At 42.6% G+C, this 19,360-nt stretch overlaps 2 protein-coding genes across 2 annotated transcripts; both read right to left on the bottom strand.

Annotated features, from left to right (window-relative positions):
* Positions 1–2,320: 2,320 nt before the first annotated feature.
* Positions 2,321–4,522, bottom strand: LOC142885864 (hydroxylysine kinase-like). The gene is made up of 5 exons (XM_076022606.1): positions 4,375–4,522; positions 3,887–4,192; positions 3,642–3,784; positions 3,177–3,357; positions 2,321–3,054 (listed from the first exon to the last, which is right to left on the bottom strand). Exons 1-5 carry the CDS (start codon positions 4,376–4,378, stop codon positions 2,609–2,611), a joined length of 1,080 nt encoding a protein of 359 aa, XP_075878721.1. The 5' UTR covers positions 4,379–4,522; the 3' UTR covers positions 2,321–2,608.
* Positions 4,523–8,508: 3,986 nt separating this feature from the next.
* On the bottom strand, positions 8,509–10,711 carry LOC142885865 (hydroxylysine kinase-like). The gene is made up of 5 exons (XM_076022607.1): positions 10,563–10,711; positions 10,075–10,380; positions 9,830–9,972; positions 9,365–9,545; positions 8,509–9,242 (listed from the first exon to the last, which is right to left on the bottom strand). The coding sequence occupies exons 1-5, from the start codon at positions 10,564–10,566 to the stop codon at positions 8,797–8,799; spliced, it is 1,080 nt and encodes a 359-aa protein (XP_075878722.1). The 5' UTR covers positions 10,567–10,711; the 3' UTR covers positions 8,509–8,796.
* Positions 10,712–19,360: the final 8,649 nt, after the last annotated feature.

Here is a 19,360-nt window from a genome sequence, read left to right on the forward strand (position 1 = left end):
TTCTGAGTTCCGTGCTCACCGATTGCGTTTCCTACCATGGAAGAGTGCACGGTAGCTAATAAATGGCAAGAATAACACATTATTCTTGCCTGATGAGTAGCAAATACAAAATGCAAAACAATAATAATAATTACAATAACAATGAAGTGAGTCAAGGGTCTTTTGTGGAGGAGCAACAGAACAGCAACACTAGAGAAAAGTGTAGCTACATTTCTGACATACTGGGGCATGTGAGTCTCTGTGCAAACATTTCCTGCATGAGGCGGAAGGGAAAAGGATATTAAGAGGGCTTGGTGTTACTTATGTTTTGTATTATTTTGGTTGAGAGTAGAAAGCATTGTCATTTTGTATGTATTTCTTTTGCTCTGAATACATATACACACACAGGGCGGCTGAGTTGGTAGAGTGGGCCAAGCAATGATGTCAGGGTCAGCAGTTCTAGTCTCGGCTCAGATTGTCTCGAACTGAACCCCAGCAGCACCTTGCATAGCTACCCACCGATGTGTGAGTGGGTGAATAATGGACCATTTGTAAACTGCTTTGGGCACTGTTAGGGTGGAGAAGAACAACAAGCGAGTCTTCGCCCTGGCGAAGACCAGGGGCTCAGTCCCGAATAATGCAGATTTTGTGATTGTTTAAGGAGTTGTGCAGTTTTTTGTTCCTTTACCTTGTGCCTTGGGGCAACAGCAACAGTCAACATCGAGTTGGCAAACATGTTTTGTTCTGTTACACCCAACAGGACTTAATCTACGTTTCACTGTATTTACAAAACCCCTTTGTTGACAGGGTGGTTAAACACAAGGGAGCTTATCCATATTTTTTTAAAGACTTTGTGTTTCTTTTGGACCTTGTCAACAACGTCCGATTACATAAACCATTAGAAAGCTTTTTCTATTATTTTCTAGATTGATATTTCGTAATTCCTCCCACACCCAATCTACACATGATGCTGCTGTTGACATTCTGGTAATGTCACATTTCTGGTTTTGGCTCAAGCATTTTGATTGGCTTGCAGTGTCATCTTTCATGGAGGTCAGGCAAAAGAAGAAAAAAAAATGTTTGTTCTGTTGTGTGTTTGACTCTTCGCAGAGTTGACTGTCTTTAAACACAGCTGGCTCGTAGTTACAATTTATATTTTTCTTTCAAAAACAGCCTGAAAGGCGAGGGTTTCTTTTTGTGTCGTTTGTTTGCTTTGTTTTGGATTTTTTTTTTTTTTTTATGAAAAAAGGGGAGGGAGATGTGGTGAAAAAGATATTCCATTGCAAAAAAAAAGTTATAACATTCCTTTATCACCCAGCTGTAACAACACTTTTATGTCCTCCTCTGTTTACTCTCTCACCATGAACCTGGAGTATTCTGTTCCATCAGTGTCTCATATCGCATACAGGTTACAGTGATTAGTTATACACACAAAATTAATCGATGAATAAACAGTATGTTCAGTCTGCAGCTTGGTGGTCTTTGGAGTGAAAGTTGCTCCGCTGCATTTCTAATCATGTGTGGTGCTGATCTAGAATTGTGTTATTAAATGCCGAGAGGATTAATACCACAGATAAGTGGGGTTGATGTATTAGATAAAGTTCTTTGAGAGTTTCCATTTCAATTTCAGCCATCATTTGTGAAACATGGATTTAAATTGCTTTTTCCTGCAAAGTCACAAAGAGATAGAAGGCAGACGGAAGAAAGGAGTGGGCCTGAGAGCCTACCTTTGGCGCGAACACAGGTAGGGACTCGTAAACGCACACTGTGACTTTCTCCCGCATAACTGGAGCTGCAATATTTCAGGCTGCTGCGGAGCCCACAGGACAGATGGTATCTTTGATAAGGGAGGTTGAAATGCAGTAAGGTCAGTAGTGTGTGTGTGTGTGTGTGTGTGTGTGTGTGTGTGTGTGTGTGTGTTTGGAAAGCATGAGGATTGTTTATGAACAAGTGGCTAAAACATTTTTGTAGATTGTGTAAAAGAACCCTTTTTTTGTCGTCTGTACAATATGGGAAAATGCAAAGCAACAACCACTTTTGGAAACTGTAAAAGAATTGTATTGTTTTTAAGATGAAAAACCCCCACAATGTGGAAATTAGAGTGACTCTAGAAAGTCAGGTTATGGCAGTTGTGGAAAATGTTGAGCCATATCTCCCTCTCATGTTAAATTGCAGCTTCAATAAGCAGTTGTTTTAAACAAATGAGATTGGGAATGCTCAGCAAATGTAAACAGTGTTGGTGCGTTGCCATGTGTCTGCATTAAGCTATTTACTTCTTTTGTTATCCCTGGATCACATGTTTTGCAATGAAACGTTACAAAATGAAGCACTCCAGGAACTAATGCGACAGTACTTTTATTTATTGAATTTCAACACCAAGAAAATTCCCATTTTAAAAGTTGAATAAGTTTAAACGTGAGAAGAAAATAAATTAAATGCATCCAGCTCTTAAATATGCACGTTAATGCATGCATACGCGGATGATCTCCTACCCAGGGATCCCCGTAAAGGATGACTTGAAAATGAGAATAAAACAGAGAAAACAAGAACCACTTATCCCTCAGACGGTCTTAGAAGATAGGCCTCTGATTCAAATTGAGAGTTTTCACCCAGATTGCATTTCCAATGCTTACACAGATATAGCTGTGTACTTACTGACATCTGAGAACCATTTCCTCTCCACCTCTTGCTTGCCAACACTTCTGAGTAGATCAAGAAGTTCAGTGCCGCCCTTGACGGTGGAGAGGAGATACTTCTCATTGTCTGGGTATTTCTCCACACTGATCCTTCCATAAACCAAAGACTGGCACAAGCGCCCGAGCACCAGCAGGTAAACGGAGCTCCTCTCGGCATCACTGAGAGGCAGAATGCTCTCGTAGCCAGCCAACACCGCCCCGCCTACATCCAGGGGATTAGGGCTCCTCATCATCAAGTATGCTATGGATATGGCTACTTCAAACACATAATAGCCATGCAGGAGCAGGGAGAAGTCCAGGACGCCCGAAATCTCATGACGCTGGCCATCAACAGGTTTCACAAGGATGTTCTGGCCTCTCATGTCACCGTGTATGATTCCTGAGGAAGACAGCACAGTACAGATTGAGGCTCCTTAAACTTGCTTTTGAAATGCTTAATTGGAAATTAAAAGTAAACTTAAGTCATTACCAACAGTAAAAATAAAGTTCTACCACTTGTACCTTGTTGAAAGAAGCTGAGATTGGGCTCCACATGTGTTTTATACAGCCCAATGACCTCTTTGACCACTTCCTGCAATGGCTCGCCATCCATCACTGACAGGTGCTTTTCCATGGCAGGAATGTTTGTCAAATGCCAAAGAATGTCCTCTTCTCTTAGGACATCCTGGTTTGGAGTCACCATCTGGGAAAAGGACAGCAAGCATAATTTACATCAGTTTAGAGTACATAAGCTAACCGTCTTCCTCATCTACTCCATACATTCTCAAAGGGGTCCAGGTCAGTCCAACACAGAACCATGGTCAGTAAACCTGTTGCTTTTATTAGTTCTCAAACAAAGGCCGTGAATCTACAAAGATCCTTTGCACCAATTTTACCAGCCTTTTTGGTTGTATGTTGCGTAAATTAGTGTGGACATTAGCTAAATTGGGTAACAAGTAAACAATTAGATTGAAGTTTTCAAATCACCTCTTGAAGTATCTTATTTACGTTGCCAACCAGTTGGCCAACATGATAGAGATCCTCATTGGTGAGAGGACAATCTGAAACGTTTTTTCCAGGGATGTAGGTCAGAAGCCTCACGCAATATTTGTGAGCCCCTTGTCCAAAATCTAAAAAAGAAGAAGTGTGTGTGGAAAAACAAAAAAGTATGAAAACAACTAACTGAAGAAGAGTCAAATGAACTTCTGATATGATTATTATTTCTCTGTTACCTTTTTCCTCGAAACTCAGGAGCTGCCCCTCAGTGTTGGGAATGGCCTTGTGAGTCGGAACCCCTTGTTGGCGGAGAAAAGACATGCACTCTGTCTGCACTTCCAGCAGAGTGACTTTCTTGCTGTCTTCAAAATTCATGATCTTGAGGACAAACTTGGAGCCCTCTGCATCCACAAGCAGGAAGTTCTGGTCGATGTAACTTGGCAGGGAGGATGTCTTGGTGGCAGTCACCCCATAAAATCTCTGGGTCAGTTCTCCTGCCTGCTCCTTGGTGAATGTTGGTTTTGAATAAACACCTTTGTCCTCTTCACATTAATAGAGGGAAATTGAGATAGGGGAATCAAAACATTAAAAAAACAAAACAAAACAAGGCTGTTTCACACTTTTGGACATTAGGTCCCTTTAACATAAACTGTGTCAGTAATGTAATGAAGTTTTTTAAGGGTAAAAAAATAAAAAATACATGAAAAAGAATATGACCACTTACCCATTTTCTTGCGGTTTTCTTGTCCGATTTTTAGTAGAGGCAGTCTGAGACTTTTGACTTTATGTCTGAACTGTCAAAACCCAATGTCCAAGTCTGAAATCTTCGGGCAATATATACTTTCTAAAAAAAAAAAAAAAAGGGGTGAGTAACCGAGTAACTAGCTAATTAATAACTAGGATACTTCCCCCAAAACACGGAACTCATTTGAATAAGCACAATTATTTTTTTCTGCGCAAGACTGCCTGGTAGACAAAGTCAACATTTGCAGGACCTTCATATCATGAATGATTATCACAGAATATCCTGGTTCGATGACTATTCACACACAAACGGCAAAGACCACATGTTGCCCTATTTAAATGAACGTTGGTCGTTTGCTTAGCATTCTCACCGCTCCAACATCTCCCAACATCTTCTGTTGGCCCCATCTAAAGGATTTAAGTACTGCCTTACACCTGTACAAATGACTGATGAAGGAGTTTCAGAATGTATATTCCCACATATGGTGCTCAATACCCAAATATCTCTCTTATACTATGCTAACAGCGAGTGCCATTGTCCTCTGTGTGCTCCCCTTGAGCGTTTTTGTCTTCCCCAGGCCTCTGTCTTTTTGTCTGAAAGCACCACTCCTTGTATAAGAAGACATTTGCCTGAAGTGTTCCTTTTGACATGTGCCCATTTACACACTCACACACACGCACACACACACACGCACACACACGTATATTCCACTTCAACACTGAGCACACCGAGTCATAGTTACATATTTACAGTACTATATACACTCGCTCTATTATGCCTTCACACAAGTCCCCGTATAATGTTCAACTTCTTAGTCTATTTCCATCCAAAAAACTTTAACACAGGGACAATCAGAGAACAAATGAAGGACAGTTTTCTGTTCAAACTGACAGAATGTATTTCATCAATATCTTGGAGATAACTTTATTTGTTTCTTTTGATGTAAACAGAATATCTCTACCCAAAGGGTTAAATCCCTCTACTAGTCACAGAACACCAGAAGGTGTCAACACGGCGGCGTGTTCATGCGCTGCTGCGTTGGTAAACGTTCCTACACTGCTGCTTTTGGCGCACATTTACAAATGCCTTCTTACGGATTTTTAATCTGTCTTTTAATCCACTTCTTTTTATTATTCAGTTGAGTGCAGGGTGGGATCAAACATTGAGCTTTCTTAGTTTTTGTTTTGTTTTGTTTTGGTTCCTTTTAATTAACTCAGTTTACTCTGTCCATTTATTTGTCTTGTTTATTGGTTACGTTGATTTCTAATATTTTGTCTGAGCAAAGTATTTTTTTTTTAACAAAAATGTTATTTACTTACATTTTTTTTTCACATATTTATACTGGCATTTGGAACTTGGTATTTCTGTTTACTTCATCCATGTACCTTGTCTGACAACTGCCTGCGTTTCCTTAGTTTTAGGTAGTTTAGTTAGGTAGTTAGGTAGTTTTGGGTTGTTAGTATTTGTTAGTATATTTTATTTTGTGTTCTTCTGTTTTAGTGGCTGAGGTGGTGGTGCTGGTGACATGGTGGTGGATTCAACCACCAGGTGGAATCCCTTTAGGCCGGGTTCTCATAGCCTCGCCTCGCCACGGTTCGATTGTGTCCTCATTGGCCCCCGGTTCACGAGACCGTGGGCGGAGTCGACGCGGTAAAGCTGAACAATGTTTTCGACGGCATTATTTCTGTGCGATACACGACAGCGCAGCGATGGACAAAGTAGAAGTTGTTTTATACCTGCTGCTCGGTCTGTGGTTGCTTTTCTGTTAAAGAAAGAACAGTTTTCCTCACTGAAATCACAGTTGATCATTTATGCAGGCAACATTTACAATTTCTGGTTTCGTTTTCTGGGAGAGTAAAGGTGTAGTTCAACCTTTATATTTTGTTGGATCGCCTTATTTTCTAGTGTCGTGCTGACGATCCGCGTGTTCGTTTAATGAAGAGTCTTAGGAGAAGAATGCTGATTTTATCTTTAGTATGCAAATTCATTCAGAATACAAGTATACAGAGCTCCGGGTCGAGTTCAAGCCTAACATCAACAAGTGCTATCAGGTCCTGAAGTCTGACTGACTCTTTGTGCCTTGGTCAGTCTATTAGATAGAGAACATCCAGTTGTTCTCGCTGGCACGCTCAGATTACGTCCTCCTCTGATTGGCTCTCTGGTCTCTGCACCGCAGTCTCATTGGATGTTGCTGCTGCCTTTGTTCCCAGATGCAGGCTGAGGTCCGAGGTTGAGATGCTTGGTAGAGAGATGCTGGATCCTCTCTCAGCCTGGTACCGCAGGTCACCTGTTATGCCCCGGCCTAGGGGGAACCAGGACACAACATAAAGGCTCCCCCCCTTCTCCCAGCTCTCAAATTAGACAAGGTGTTTCGTCCACAGGATGTTTTTTATTAAACATGACCATCATTGCATTGGCGTCAGGGAGGGCATGGCCAAAACAACAAACAAAATGGCTCTGTTAGGGATCTTACCTATGAAGAAAACAATAATGACAGTCAAACTAACCTCCTTAACTCAAACACAGGAAAAAAAGGTCACAACAAAAATGGCTTCCCTCCCCTACAGGCTAAGTGGACTCAAAAGGAACTGAGGTAGATTACAAAACAGAGTTGATGGACACAGAATGCTGCTGCTGCGGCACATGGCCTCTGGTTGGGAGCTGGGAGAAGAACAAAGAGGACGAGGTGTTGAAGTCCTCCTCCTTAAATATGGGCACCAGCCAATCATCTTTCCGCACCTGAAAACAAGCCAAAAAAGGGAACACAGGATCTACTGCACCATTTAGTGCCCAAAAGGACACACAGCAGACAAAAGGAACTGACAATGTAAACCCAAAACTATACAACATATATCATATGTATACATTTGCATAACATCACCTAAGGTCACTGTTTTGCGATGGCCGCATTCCTGTGTCCTCTCTTAGGTATCATGTTACTCTGCACAAGGCTTACAAGGCATGTTATGCATACATTCCCCATCCTATGAATTGGTTAACTTACTGGATTAAACATATTCATATCAATGATTATATAATTATGCATATTTATATCAGTGAGTATATGATTATGCTCAAGCATCTTGATTAAAACATAATGTTACCTTCAATTTTCACCAAAAGTAAACACGAGACAGATACAACGGGAAATCGCATTTATTTAAAAACAAACAGACAGTAAACACGCCTCCTTATTTGAAATAGCTGCCCTAGCGAGCCAAGGACGACTTTATGCCGCCGTGTTTGAGGCTTCCTCGCGGTGAAGAGCCACGTCCTCTCGACAAATCCGTATTTCCTCTCGTCTCAAGACTCCTCGGATTCCCTAACTTAACGCGAGGCGAGGCGAGGCGAGGCTATGAGAACGCCCCCTTATTGTGTTCTGTTCTCCTCTGCCACAGGGTATTCTCAGTGTGTGTGTGTGTGTCATGAGTTTGGCACAATTCCAGAACTGTTCCTTGCACCCCTGGCATTGCCAATAGCCTCAGCCATAATTAGTTTGCAATTATTATGTTTGAATGGTTTGCTTCATTGTTTGCTAATTCAATTGAAATTTGTCATAACGTTTGTGTTGTTCTAAAAAAAAAAAAAAAAGTGGAATAATTTAACCAAATGACGAATCACATCTGTGTGCCTTTGGAAAAAAGGTGTGCGTGTGTGTGTGTGTGTGTGTGTGTGTGTGTGTGTGTGTGTGTTTGAAAAGCATGAGGATTGTTTATGAACAAGTGGCTAAAACATTTTTGTAGATTGTGTAAAAGAACCCTTTTTTTGTCGTCTGTACAATATGGGAAAATGCAAAGCAACAACCACTTTTGGAAACTGTAAAAGAATTGTATTGTTTTTAAGATGAAAAACCCCCACAATGTGGAAATTAGAGTGACTCTAGAAAGTCAGGTTATGGCAGTTGTGGAAAATGTTGAGCCATATCTCCCTCTCATGTTAAATTGCAGCTTCAATAAGCAGTTGTTTTAAACAAATGAGATTGGGAATGCTCAGCAAATGTAAACAGTGTTGGTGCGTTGCCATGTGTCTGCATTAAGCTATTTACTTCTTTTGTTATCCCTGGATCACATGTTTTGCAATGAAACGTTACAAAATGAAGCACTCCAGGAACTAATGCGACAGTACTTTTATTTAGTGAATTTCAACACCAAGAAAATTCCCATTTTAAAAGTTGAATAAGTTTAAACGTGAGAAGAAAATAAATTAAATGCATCCAGCTCTTAAATATGCACGTTAATGCATGCATACGCGGATGATCTCCTACCCAGGGATCCCCGTAAAGGATGACTTGAAAATGAGAATAAAACAGAGAAAACAAGAACCACTTATCCCTCAGACGGTCTTAGAAGATAGGCCTCTGATTCAAATTGAGAGTTTTCACCCAGATTGCATTTCCAATGCTTACACAGATATAGCTGTGTACTTACTGACATCTGAGAACCATTTCCTCTCCACCTCTTGCTTGCCAACACTTCTGAGTAGATCAAGAAGTTCAGTGCCGCCCTTGACGGTGGAGAGGAGATACTTCTCATTGTCTGGGTATTTCTCCACACTGATCCTTCCATAAACCAAAGACTGGCACAAGCGCCCGAGCACCAGCAGGTAAACGGAGCTCCTCTCGGCATCACTGAGAGGCAGAATGCTCTCGTAGCCAGCCAACACCGCCCCGCCTACATCCAGGGGATTAGGGCTCCTCATCATCAAGTATGCTATGGATATGGCTACTTCAAACACATAATAGCCATGCAGGAGCAGGGAGAAGTCCAGGACGCCCGAAATCTCATGACGCTGGCCATCAACAGGTTTCACAAGGATGTTCTGGCCTCTCATGTCACCGTGTATGATTCCTGAGGAAGACAGCACAGTACAGATTGAGGCTCCTTAAACTTGCTTTTGAAATGCTTAATTGGAAATTAAAAGTAAACTTAAGTCATTACCAACAGTAAAAATAAAGTTCTACCACTTGTACCTTGTTGAAAGAAGCTGAGATTGGGCTCCACATGTGTTTTATACAGCCCAATGACCTCTTTGACCACTTCCTGCAATGGCTCGCCATCCATCACTGACAGGTGCTTTTCCATGGCAGGAATGTTTGTCAAATGCCAAAGAATGTCCTCTTCTCTTAGGACATCCTGGTTTGGAGTCACCATCTGGGAAAAGGACAGCAAGCATAATTTACATCAGTTTAGAGTACATAAGCTAACCGTCTTCCTCATCTACTCCATACATTCTCAAAGGGGTCCAGGTCAGTCCAACACAGAACCATGGTCAGTAAACCTGTTGCTTTTATTAGTTCTCAAACAAAGGCCGTGAATCTACAAAGATCCTTTGCACCAATTTTACCAGCCTTTTTGGTTGTATGTTGCGTAAATTAGTGTGGACATTAGCTAAATTGGGTAACAAGTAAACAATTAGATTGAAGTTTTCAAATCACCTCTTGAAGTATCTTATTTACGTTGCCAACCAGTTGGCCAACATGATAGAGATCCTCATTGGTGAGAGGACAATCTGAAACGTTTTTTCCAGGGATGTAGGTCAGAAGCCTCACGCAATATTTGTGAGCCCCTTGTCCAAAATCTAAAAAAGAAGAAGTGTGTGTGGAAAAACAAAAAAGTATGAAAACAACTAACTGAAGAAGAGTCAAATGAACTTCTGATATGATTATTATTTCTCTGTTACCTTTTTCCTCGAAACTCAGGAGCTGCCCCTCAGTGTTGGGAATGGCCTTGTGAGTCGGAACCCCTTGTTGGCGGAGAAAAGACATGCACTCTGTCTGCACTTCCAGCAGAGTGACTTTCTTGCTGTCTTCAAAATTCATGATCTTGAGGACAAACTTGGAGCCCTCTGCATCCACAAGCAGGAAGTTCTGGTCGATGTAACTTGGCAGGGAGGATGTCTTGGTGGCAGTCACCCCATAAAATCTCTGGGTCAGTTCTCCTGCCTGCTCCTTGGTGAATGTTGGTTTTGAATAAACACCTTTGTCCTCTTCACATTAATAGAGGGAAATTGAGATAGGGGAATCAAAACATTAAAAAAACAAAACAAAACAAGGCTGTTTCACACTTTTGGACATTAGGTCCCTTTAACATAAACTGTGTCAGTAATGTAATGAAGTTTTTTAAGGGTAAAAAAATAAAAAATACATGAAAAAGAATATGACCACTTACCCATTTTCTTGCGGTTTTCTTGTCCGATTTTTAGTAGAGGCAGTCTGAGACTTTTGACTTTATGTCTGAACTGTCAAAACCCAATGTCCAAGTCTGAAATCTTCGGGCAATATATACTTTCTAAAAAAAAAAAGGGGGGGGGGGAGTGAGTAACCGAGTAACTAGCTAATTAATAACTAGGATACTTCCCCCATAACACGGAACTCATTTGAATAAGCACAATTATTTTTTTCTGCGCAAGACTGCCTGGTAGACAAAGTCAACATTTGCAGGACCTTAATATCATGAATGATTATCACAGAATATCCTGGTTCGATGACTATTCACACAAACGGCAAAGACCACATGTTGACCTATTTAAATGAACGTTGGTCGTTTGCTTAGCATTCTCACCGCTCCAACATCTCCCAACATCTTCTGTTGGCCCCATCTAAAGGATTTAAGTACTCAGTCAGTTACATATTTACAGTACTATATACACTCGCTCTATTATGCCTTCACACAAGTCCCCGTATAATGTTCAACTTCTTAGTCTATTTCCATCTAAAAAACTTTAACACAGGGACAATCAGAGAACAAATGAAGGACAGTTTTCTGTTCAAACTGACTATTGTGAAGAATGAGGGCTGAACTAAACAATGAACCACTGGAGCACTTCATCCACATAGCCACTCCGGTCAGAGAGCAAGACAGGACACAATTTAGTAGCTTCAAGGTCTTTACTGTTAGTGAGGTAGCACAATTCCAACAGACATGACACAAACTGAGAGCGAGGGCCAACGCAGCTGCAAGGGCCCTTTTAAATCACTGAAGGACCCCTTAGCTGCCTGCTAAGGTGCCCGATGAAAAACATAACAAAAAGACACAGTTCTCTGGAGCTCTAACCCTTGGGAATTTGCAACAGCCGCCCCCAGAATAGCCTAGCTATTATGTAGGGATTACTGAATTCCCAAGGGTGCTGCAGGAGTCTCCGAACTGATTGCGCTGTCATCTGGGATGGCCGGCAATTGGATCAGACGTGCCACCGGCCGCAGGTAGGTCTTCTCTCCAACACGAATCTCAGCCGAGCGGATGTGCCCGTCTGCACCCTTGATCACCTTGATGACCCTTCCAATCGGCCACTGTGCCCTTGAAAGCTGGGGATCGACGATCATGGCAACGGTGCCCTGCTCCAGGTCATCGGTGGGATGCTGCCACTTATGTCGGACTTGTAGAGCAGGGAGGTGATGCTTCAGAAACTGTGCCCAGAAGTGGTCAGCCATCATCTGGCAGTGACGCCAGCGTCTTCTGCTGAGGGTGTCAAGGGCATAGGTCACTTGTGGCAGCGAGGCATCCCGCCGCCCCATCAACAGCATGTTGGGAGTCACTGGATCGGGGTCAGCTATGTCGGATGAAACATAGCCTAAGGGCTTTGCGTTGAGAATGCCCTCGACTTCAATCAGAAGTGTGAGGAGGATGTCTTCGTGGAGGGACTGTGTGCCGATGACAACCTGGAGAGCTTTCTTGACTGATTGTATTTCACGCTCCCAAGCACCACCGAAGTGAGGAACTGCCGGAGGGTTGAAGTGAAACTGTATTTGGTTCTTGGCTAACCTTTCCTGCAACTCTGGAACCATGGCTGTGAATGCTGTTTTAAGCTCTCTGTCAGCCCCTCGGAAATTAGTCCCTTGGTCCGAGAGTATCTCGGCTGGAGTTCCTCTTCGGGCGATGAACCTTCTCAGTGCCAGGAGGAAGGTGTCTGTATCAAGGCCGGCCAACAGGTCTAGGTGGACACAGCAGGTTGTGAGGCACTTGAAGATCACTCCCCATTTCTTCTCATTGCGCCGTCCAACTTTGATCACATAGGGTCCGAAGCAGTCCACTCCTGTGGAGTAGAATGGGGGCTTCAATAGTCGCAGCTAGGTCTAGATGGTGGTAGGTCTGCCATCATGGGGAATGAGGGCATCCCTCGCCATTTTGCACACTCGGGACAGGTGCTCTGGTACTTTTTAATGGCCTGTCTTCCCCTCAGGATCCAATACTGCCTCCTGAGCTCGGCGAAGACCCTACCAGGGCCCGGATGGAGCAGTCTGACATCTGTGGCTTTTATGAGGAGCCTAGTCACTTCGTGGCTTGGATCCAGTACAACAGGGTGGACATCGATGGGGCCAGATTGTATACGCCTGAGTCGACCTCCCACTCTGACCAGGCCGGACTCAGGGTCCATCTCTGGAGCAAGTTGACTCAACTTGCTGCTAGGGGATACCGGTCTGCCAGCCTTTAGGCACTTGACCTCTTCAGGGAAGCTTTCTTCCTGACTGGCCTTGACCACGTATACCTCTGCTTGCTGGAGATCTGGAGGTGGGGAGGATAGACCTTCAGCCGCCCCATGAAGCGACTGATGTGTTGCTTTCACCAGGTCTGCCCAGTTTCCGAACTGTGTGAAGTCCAGCAATCGGTTCTGAGGATGCGTCTGTATGAGGCCACAGAAGAGGGTCTGTTTCAACTCCGAAGGGTCTGCTGGATCAGTGATCGGGGGAGCCGGAGGCACTTTGTGTGGTGGACAGCGAAGAAAGGCCGGGCCTAGAATCCATCCGTTTGGAGTAGCTAGCTCTGCCAGGGTTTTCCCCCTTGTCAAGTCGTCAGCAGGATTGGTCACTGTGTCCACATACCGCCAGGTGTGAGCAGCCGTCAGCTCTTGGATCTCTGAAACCCTGGTTCCAACGAAGACCTTGAATCGGCAGGACTCAGATGTCAGCCAGGCAAGGACGGTTGTTGAGTCGGTCCAAAGGTACGTCTCTGATATGGTTACAGTGAGCTCTCGATGGATAAGAGAGGCCAGCTGGGCCCCTGTCAGCGCTGCACAGAGCTCTAGACGTGGCATGGACTGTTGCCGCTTCGGGGCTACTCTGGACCTGGCCATGACGAAGGACACATGGACTGCCATGTTCACTGTGGTTGTGAGGTAAGCCACCGAGCCGTACGCCTGTTCTGAGGCGTCACAGAAAACATGGAGTGTGTACTCGGTGGTCTCGGTAGCGGCTCCTGATGGCGCGTATGTCCTAGGAATGGACATAGACGCCAATCCAGGGAGCTCTCTTTCCCAGCTCAACCATGCCTTGACGATCTCGGGAGGTAGGTTGGGGTCATCCCAGCTTCTCTTCTTTGCCCATAACTTCTAAACGAGGACTTTGGCTCTTGTTGTGTAGGGGATGATGATGCCAAGTGGGTCATATTGCCGGGTGAGCACTCGATAGACCTGACGCATGGTGAGTGTTGAGCTCTCTGGAGGCTTGGCTTTGAAGCTGAGTTGGTCGGTCAGACACTGCCACCGGAGGCCCAGCACTGGTTCTTCAAGATCCAGGCTTCTTTCTAGTCGTTGCTCTACGCACTTGGAGCGTGCAGTAGGAGGTAGATGAGCGGTGACAGTTGAGTTGTTGCTTGCCCATTGCCGAATCTCAAACCCACCTGTGGCGAGGAACTCTCTTAACTTGTCAATGAGGAACTTCGCAGACTCAGGGGTTGAGAGGCTCTGCAGGCAGTTGTCCACGTAGAAACATTGTTCAATGGACTGCAGAATATCCTCATTTCCTTCGACATGGTCCTTGACGTGTTTTTGCAGTGCGAATGTCGCAGACCAGGGGCTGCTGGTGGTCCCAAATGGTAGGACACACCACTGGTAGATATCAGGTCGTTGGTTCTTTTGCAGGTTTCTCCAGGCGAATCTCAGCAGTGGCTGGTCTTCAGGCAGGAGACGAACCTGGTGGAACATCGCTTGGATATCCCCACTAATGGCAACCGCATACTGACGAAAGCGGAGGAGGACACCCACCGACCAGGGATGGACCAAGGGTGGGCCCGGCTCGGAGCTGCTCGTTGAGTGAGAGGCCGTTGTAGACAAGTGATAGATATATATATATATATATATATATATATACATATACATATATGTATATATATATATATATATATATATATATATATATATATATATATATATATATATATATATATATATATGTATGTATATATATATATATATATATACACATATATACATACATATGTATATATATATATATATATATATATATATATACATATATATATATATATGTATATATATATATATATATATATATATATGTGTATATATATATATATATATATATATATATATATATGTCTATGTCTGTGATATTTCCCAAATATCATGATAAAGTTTAACAAAAATGTGTCTTTACTTCCAGGATCATGGTCAATGTACCCCCATACTTGATCTCAAGGACAGAGGCGCTGATGCATGCTTTTATCTCCGGTCGAATAGATTATTGTAATGTCCTGCTCTCTGGTCTTCTGAAAGAGTGTCCTACGTCTTTGGCTACTGCAAAACTCTGCTGTATCAGTGCTGACAAAGACCACTGAGCGGACTCAAATTACAACTGTTTCATCGTTGCATTGGCTCCCTGTGCATTTCAGAACTGTTCTTTTAATGGTTTCTCCTAATGACCTTTGGCCTTCTTACATATCACACCCTTCGGTCCTCCAGTAATGAATCTTTTAAATGTTTTGAAGGTCAGAACCAAAACTTATGGGCAAGCCATCCACTCTGGCCCTCACATTTAGAGAGCCTTGGGGCAGGCTCTTCATTTTTTTCTCGTTTTATCATGCTGTACAAACACTTTATCCGTTTTATTTAAATGTCTTTGTTTTAACGGTCCTTTATATTGTTAATTTTATTTCATATTCTATATTTTAGTTCTTAATCTCTCGCGCTCTCCTCACAATTATGTGTCACAATGTGTTTTATAGGAAAAGTGCTATATAAAAAAAGATTGGATTTGTTTTGATTCTGAAGTCGTTTAAGTCTAAGCTCCTCGGACTCAGTGGACGTGTTCACACTATGTTGTAAAAGGATGCTATTGATAGCACACAGTTCTGCAATGACAGAATGGCATGATGGAATAGTTTTGCGATGACGTATTGGCAACCACAACAGGAATTTTGCCAGGGGCCTGAAAAGTTCATGATAGGTACTACGGGTTTGGGTCTGCTGGGGACGGGACGGGACTTCGCGCCTCCCAATATGTGTGTGTTTATATCCACATTCATTCCACTTCAACACACAGAACACTAAGTCATATTTACGGCACTTTATAAGCATAAATGCAGGAATATCTACCACAAATCAGACAAACATGTGGCACATATTTCCAATGTCTAAGTTATTCTTAGTTATTTTAAGATCTGCCAAAGTCCCAATATAATATTCAACTTGAAAAAATAATTGAAACCAAAGACAGAACTCTCAAACTCCATGTACATGCTTCATAAGTTTGACAGTGATTAATTGCAGTTGGATATCACATGGAATGTTGTTCAACAAGATTCTAACCTTGCACCTTTTATTTCTTTAAATGATTGGATCTTTTGTCACTTATTGCAATTGATAAACACTTTCAAAAGACAGACAAAATACAAGAGTCAAAACGTTTCAAAATTGTTGCCAAGATTCCATGTAATTAGAAGGGGAAAAAAAAGTTTTTTACTTAAGCACCACTGGAGAGCAAACTCTGGAGGTGATCCGAAGGACAATCCCACAGAATCAGAAAACGTGTTTTGACATGGCGATACCGAGAGACCTGTGGCGTTGACTGTTATGCTTTTACACTGGTAGCTAACAGGAAGAGCCCGACTGGATGTCAGTGAGTAATGTAACTTTACACCTACACCAGAAGCGTCAGCAGAGACCCCTGCTAACAGGGGTAAAATAGGGGTCAGAGGTACGCTACGCGGAGCGGCTGCTCTTAAATCAGTGTTTCTCAAAGTGGTTTTCTTTCTAAACGAAAAAGCCAGAGGACAATGAACAGTTTTCCAGCGCTGATTGAACGTCATCAAACGCCTTTGCAATCAGTACGTGATCTACGCCGCGACTGGCGCGATATTAGCGCACGCAACGCTCAACGTCATCCCGTGTGGCAGGTAGAAAATGTGAAGTTGTTGCTTGTACTGATGTTGTTGATGTGGTCAATTTCATCAAAACAAGACCCCTGAGAGCGCGGCTATCCTCTGCACTTTGTGAGGAGATGGGAGCACAGCAAAGCTGTGTTGTTTCACAGGGAAGCCAGGATGGTGGTGGATGTTACAAAAGTGGTTTGCCAAAGAAAGTGAGTATTCTTGTTTAAAAAGTAATGTTCATGATTTGATGTCACAAAGAGTGATTTGCTAAAGTTGTTTATTTGTACAAAATAAATTCTTTCATGAAAACTCTTCTTCCTCCAAGGTGGGGCGTGACAGAGAAAGTTTGAGAACCACTGTCTTAAATTAACATTTTTGCTTTGCGTTAAACCGACTGAATACTGATTACCAATGCCACAACAAAACCACGACTTGTCTGCAGCCCCACATAAGCAGGAAGTGCTTTCAGCAAAAGGAGCAGAAGACAATGCACTTCATTATATAAGACATGTAGTACCCAATTACTTGAGCTGCAGAAGTCACATTCCAGGATGGAAGTTTGCTCATATCACAATCTCATTCCATTGATACTTGTGTATTGACATTGATGTTGTGAACGTTAAATACAATGAATACAATGTGTCTTAAAAGGTAACTTGATTTATTTGAACTTATTCATTAATTATTTTTGAGTTATTCAAGTTATGAGCCTCCTTGTGCTTAACCCATAACATTTTATCCTACTACTTACTAGGTACACTCCGTCTTTCCAAACTGGGAGAAATGACTGTAGCGCCCTCCTCTGGCTGTTCCTAATAAAGCACATTCATAGACAGCACGCACTACCAGAAGAACAAAAAGTAACAGGACCACCCTTTGTGACTTGTGTAACCATGGCAACATATGCATTTTCTTCCTGATGTCTATATCTCAACATGATAAATTCATAACAAGGGTCCCTAATGTTATAAAGATGAAGGGGAAGAATGATTTTTTTCCACAGGCATTCTCCAAAGAGATAGTGGGTATTTCACACAATGTCTATTAGCTGCGACAACCTAATGTGAACATATTTCCCAGTAATAAGAGCATGACAGCATCTGTTGTCTTGGGTTAATATGGTTTCAATGAATGGTTCCTGAATAAATATAAACAGTCACTTTTCATACAAAGATGTCTCAGCAGCTTTTTAACTACAGTAATACCAGCTTGTGTTTTATTATGCTACAGTTTAAATATTGATTCATAAAATGAGAGGAAGATTAATCAGGTTGTCAAAATAAAACAGGAAATAACGAGACAAAACCCCAAGACAAGACAAAACCTCACCATGGTGTGACAGTTGCAGTTGCACCCAGGAAATTAAGCCGTCTGTGACACCACCCAGTTGACTCAGAGCGCAAGCTAACAGACTTTACAATTGTTTCTAAACTGTTTTTTCAGACGTGCGTTGAGGAATGAGAGAATCTTCAAGGACAGGTCAGAGTCGTGCCCCCGTTGTCCTCCAGATGGTCCACGTACTGATGCATCCTGTAGCAAAGAGTGACGTTCTCACAGTGCAATTGACTGGAAATGCTGAAAGCCTCAAAGACAGCACTCTGCAATTTACCCAAACAAAGCATATAGTAAGACTACTTTACAGCTAAAAAGGAGGAATCTTTAATAAAAGATTGATTAAACCTACATGAAATGTAGAGATGATTGATAATTAACTTCAAACTGTAGAGAGTAATACATTTTATTGATAAAATAAATGTGCACTGCAAAACATCTCAATTATTGACATTTCAAAGCAGTTAGTCACTGGCATAATAAATTGTGATAATGACAAGGTAGTCCTTGAAATGTAATTGGTTACAGTTATGCAGGCTGTACACCTAACATTCAGCTGGTCCACTGTTGACTGACAGGCCTTTTGTCTTCATTCATTTATTTATGAAATCATAGCAGCCAAAGTTCTCCAATACGACAGTTAAGCTAGATTCACATTTTCATTATCCTATAAAAAGCACCCCGGTGTCCAAGTCCAAGAGTTTCACCCCTGAAGCTGCCTTGGGGCAAAGGCGAGGTTTCACCCTGGACAAGACACATGAGCCCAAGAAACAGCAAAGATGTGTCCTGCGTTCCAAAATGAATCATGTCCTGAGTCTGCTCAAATCAGAGCACGGCCAAAAGTCTCATCAATGGGACCTATTGCGCAAACCTGAGAGCTGCGTCCCATACAGTGACCCAAGAGGTAGGACATAACCCATGTGACACTGATTTGGTCCTTGGGTATTTTTTTTCCTTGGCAGGGAGACAGCTCCACACCGCGGTGCAAGCACAGCACGTGATTGGCTGATAAGAGATTTATGGCATCAGCCATCTTCTACGGGGTGGTCTGCTGGGGCAGCAGCATCTGGACAGCGGACAGGAAGAGACCCTGAGAGACTGATCAGGAAGGCAAGCTCTGTCCTGGGACATACTCTGGACTCAGTGGAGGTAGTAGGTGGGAGGAGGACGATGGCTAATCTAATTTCTATTCTTAAAATGCTTAGATATTTTTTGCTTGTTTTTGTTTTTTTCCACTATCTAATTTCTATTTTTGATTTCCATATACTTGTTTGCAGTGCTTTTCATTGTGTGTCACCATCCACCTTGCTGCTGTAATGATGGAAATTTCCCCACTGTGGGACTAATAAAGGAAATCTGATCTGATCTTATCTTAGCATAAAGTGGCTGCCAATAAAACGGACAATGAGCCGGAAGACTGACACACTGGTTAGTACTTATTGATGCTTGAAGATTCACAAGGCAAGGCTGCAACGTTTCTCTAGTTTAAACTAGTGTACACAGCGGGACAGTCACTGGACAGAAATGTA

The sequence above is a fragment of the Nelusetta ayraudi genome, unplaced genomic scaffold (assembly GCF_046127955.1).
Source record: "Nelusetta ayraudi isolate G7.1 ecotype Tasmania unplaced genomic scaffold, CSIRO-AGI_Nayr_v1 ptg000013l, whole genome shotgun sequence".
NCBI lineage: Eukaryota > Metazoa > Chordata > Actinopteri > Tetraodontiformes > Monacanthidae > Nelusetta > Nelusetta ayraudi.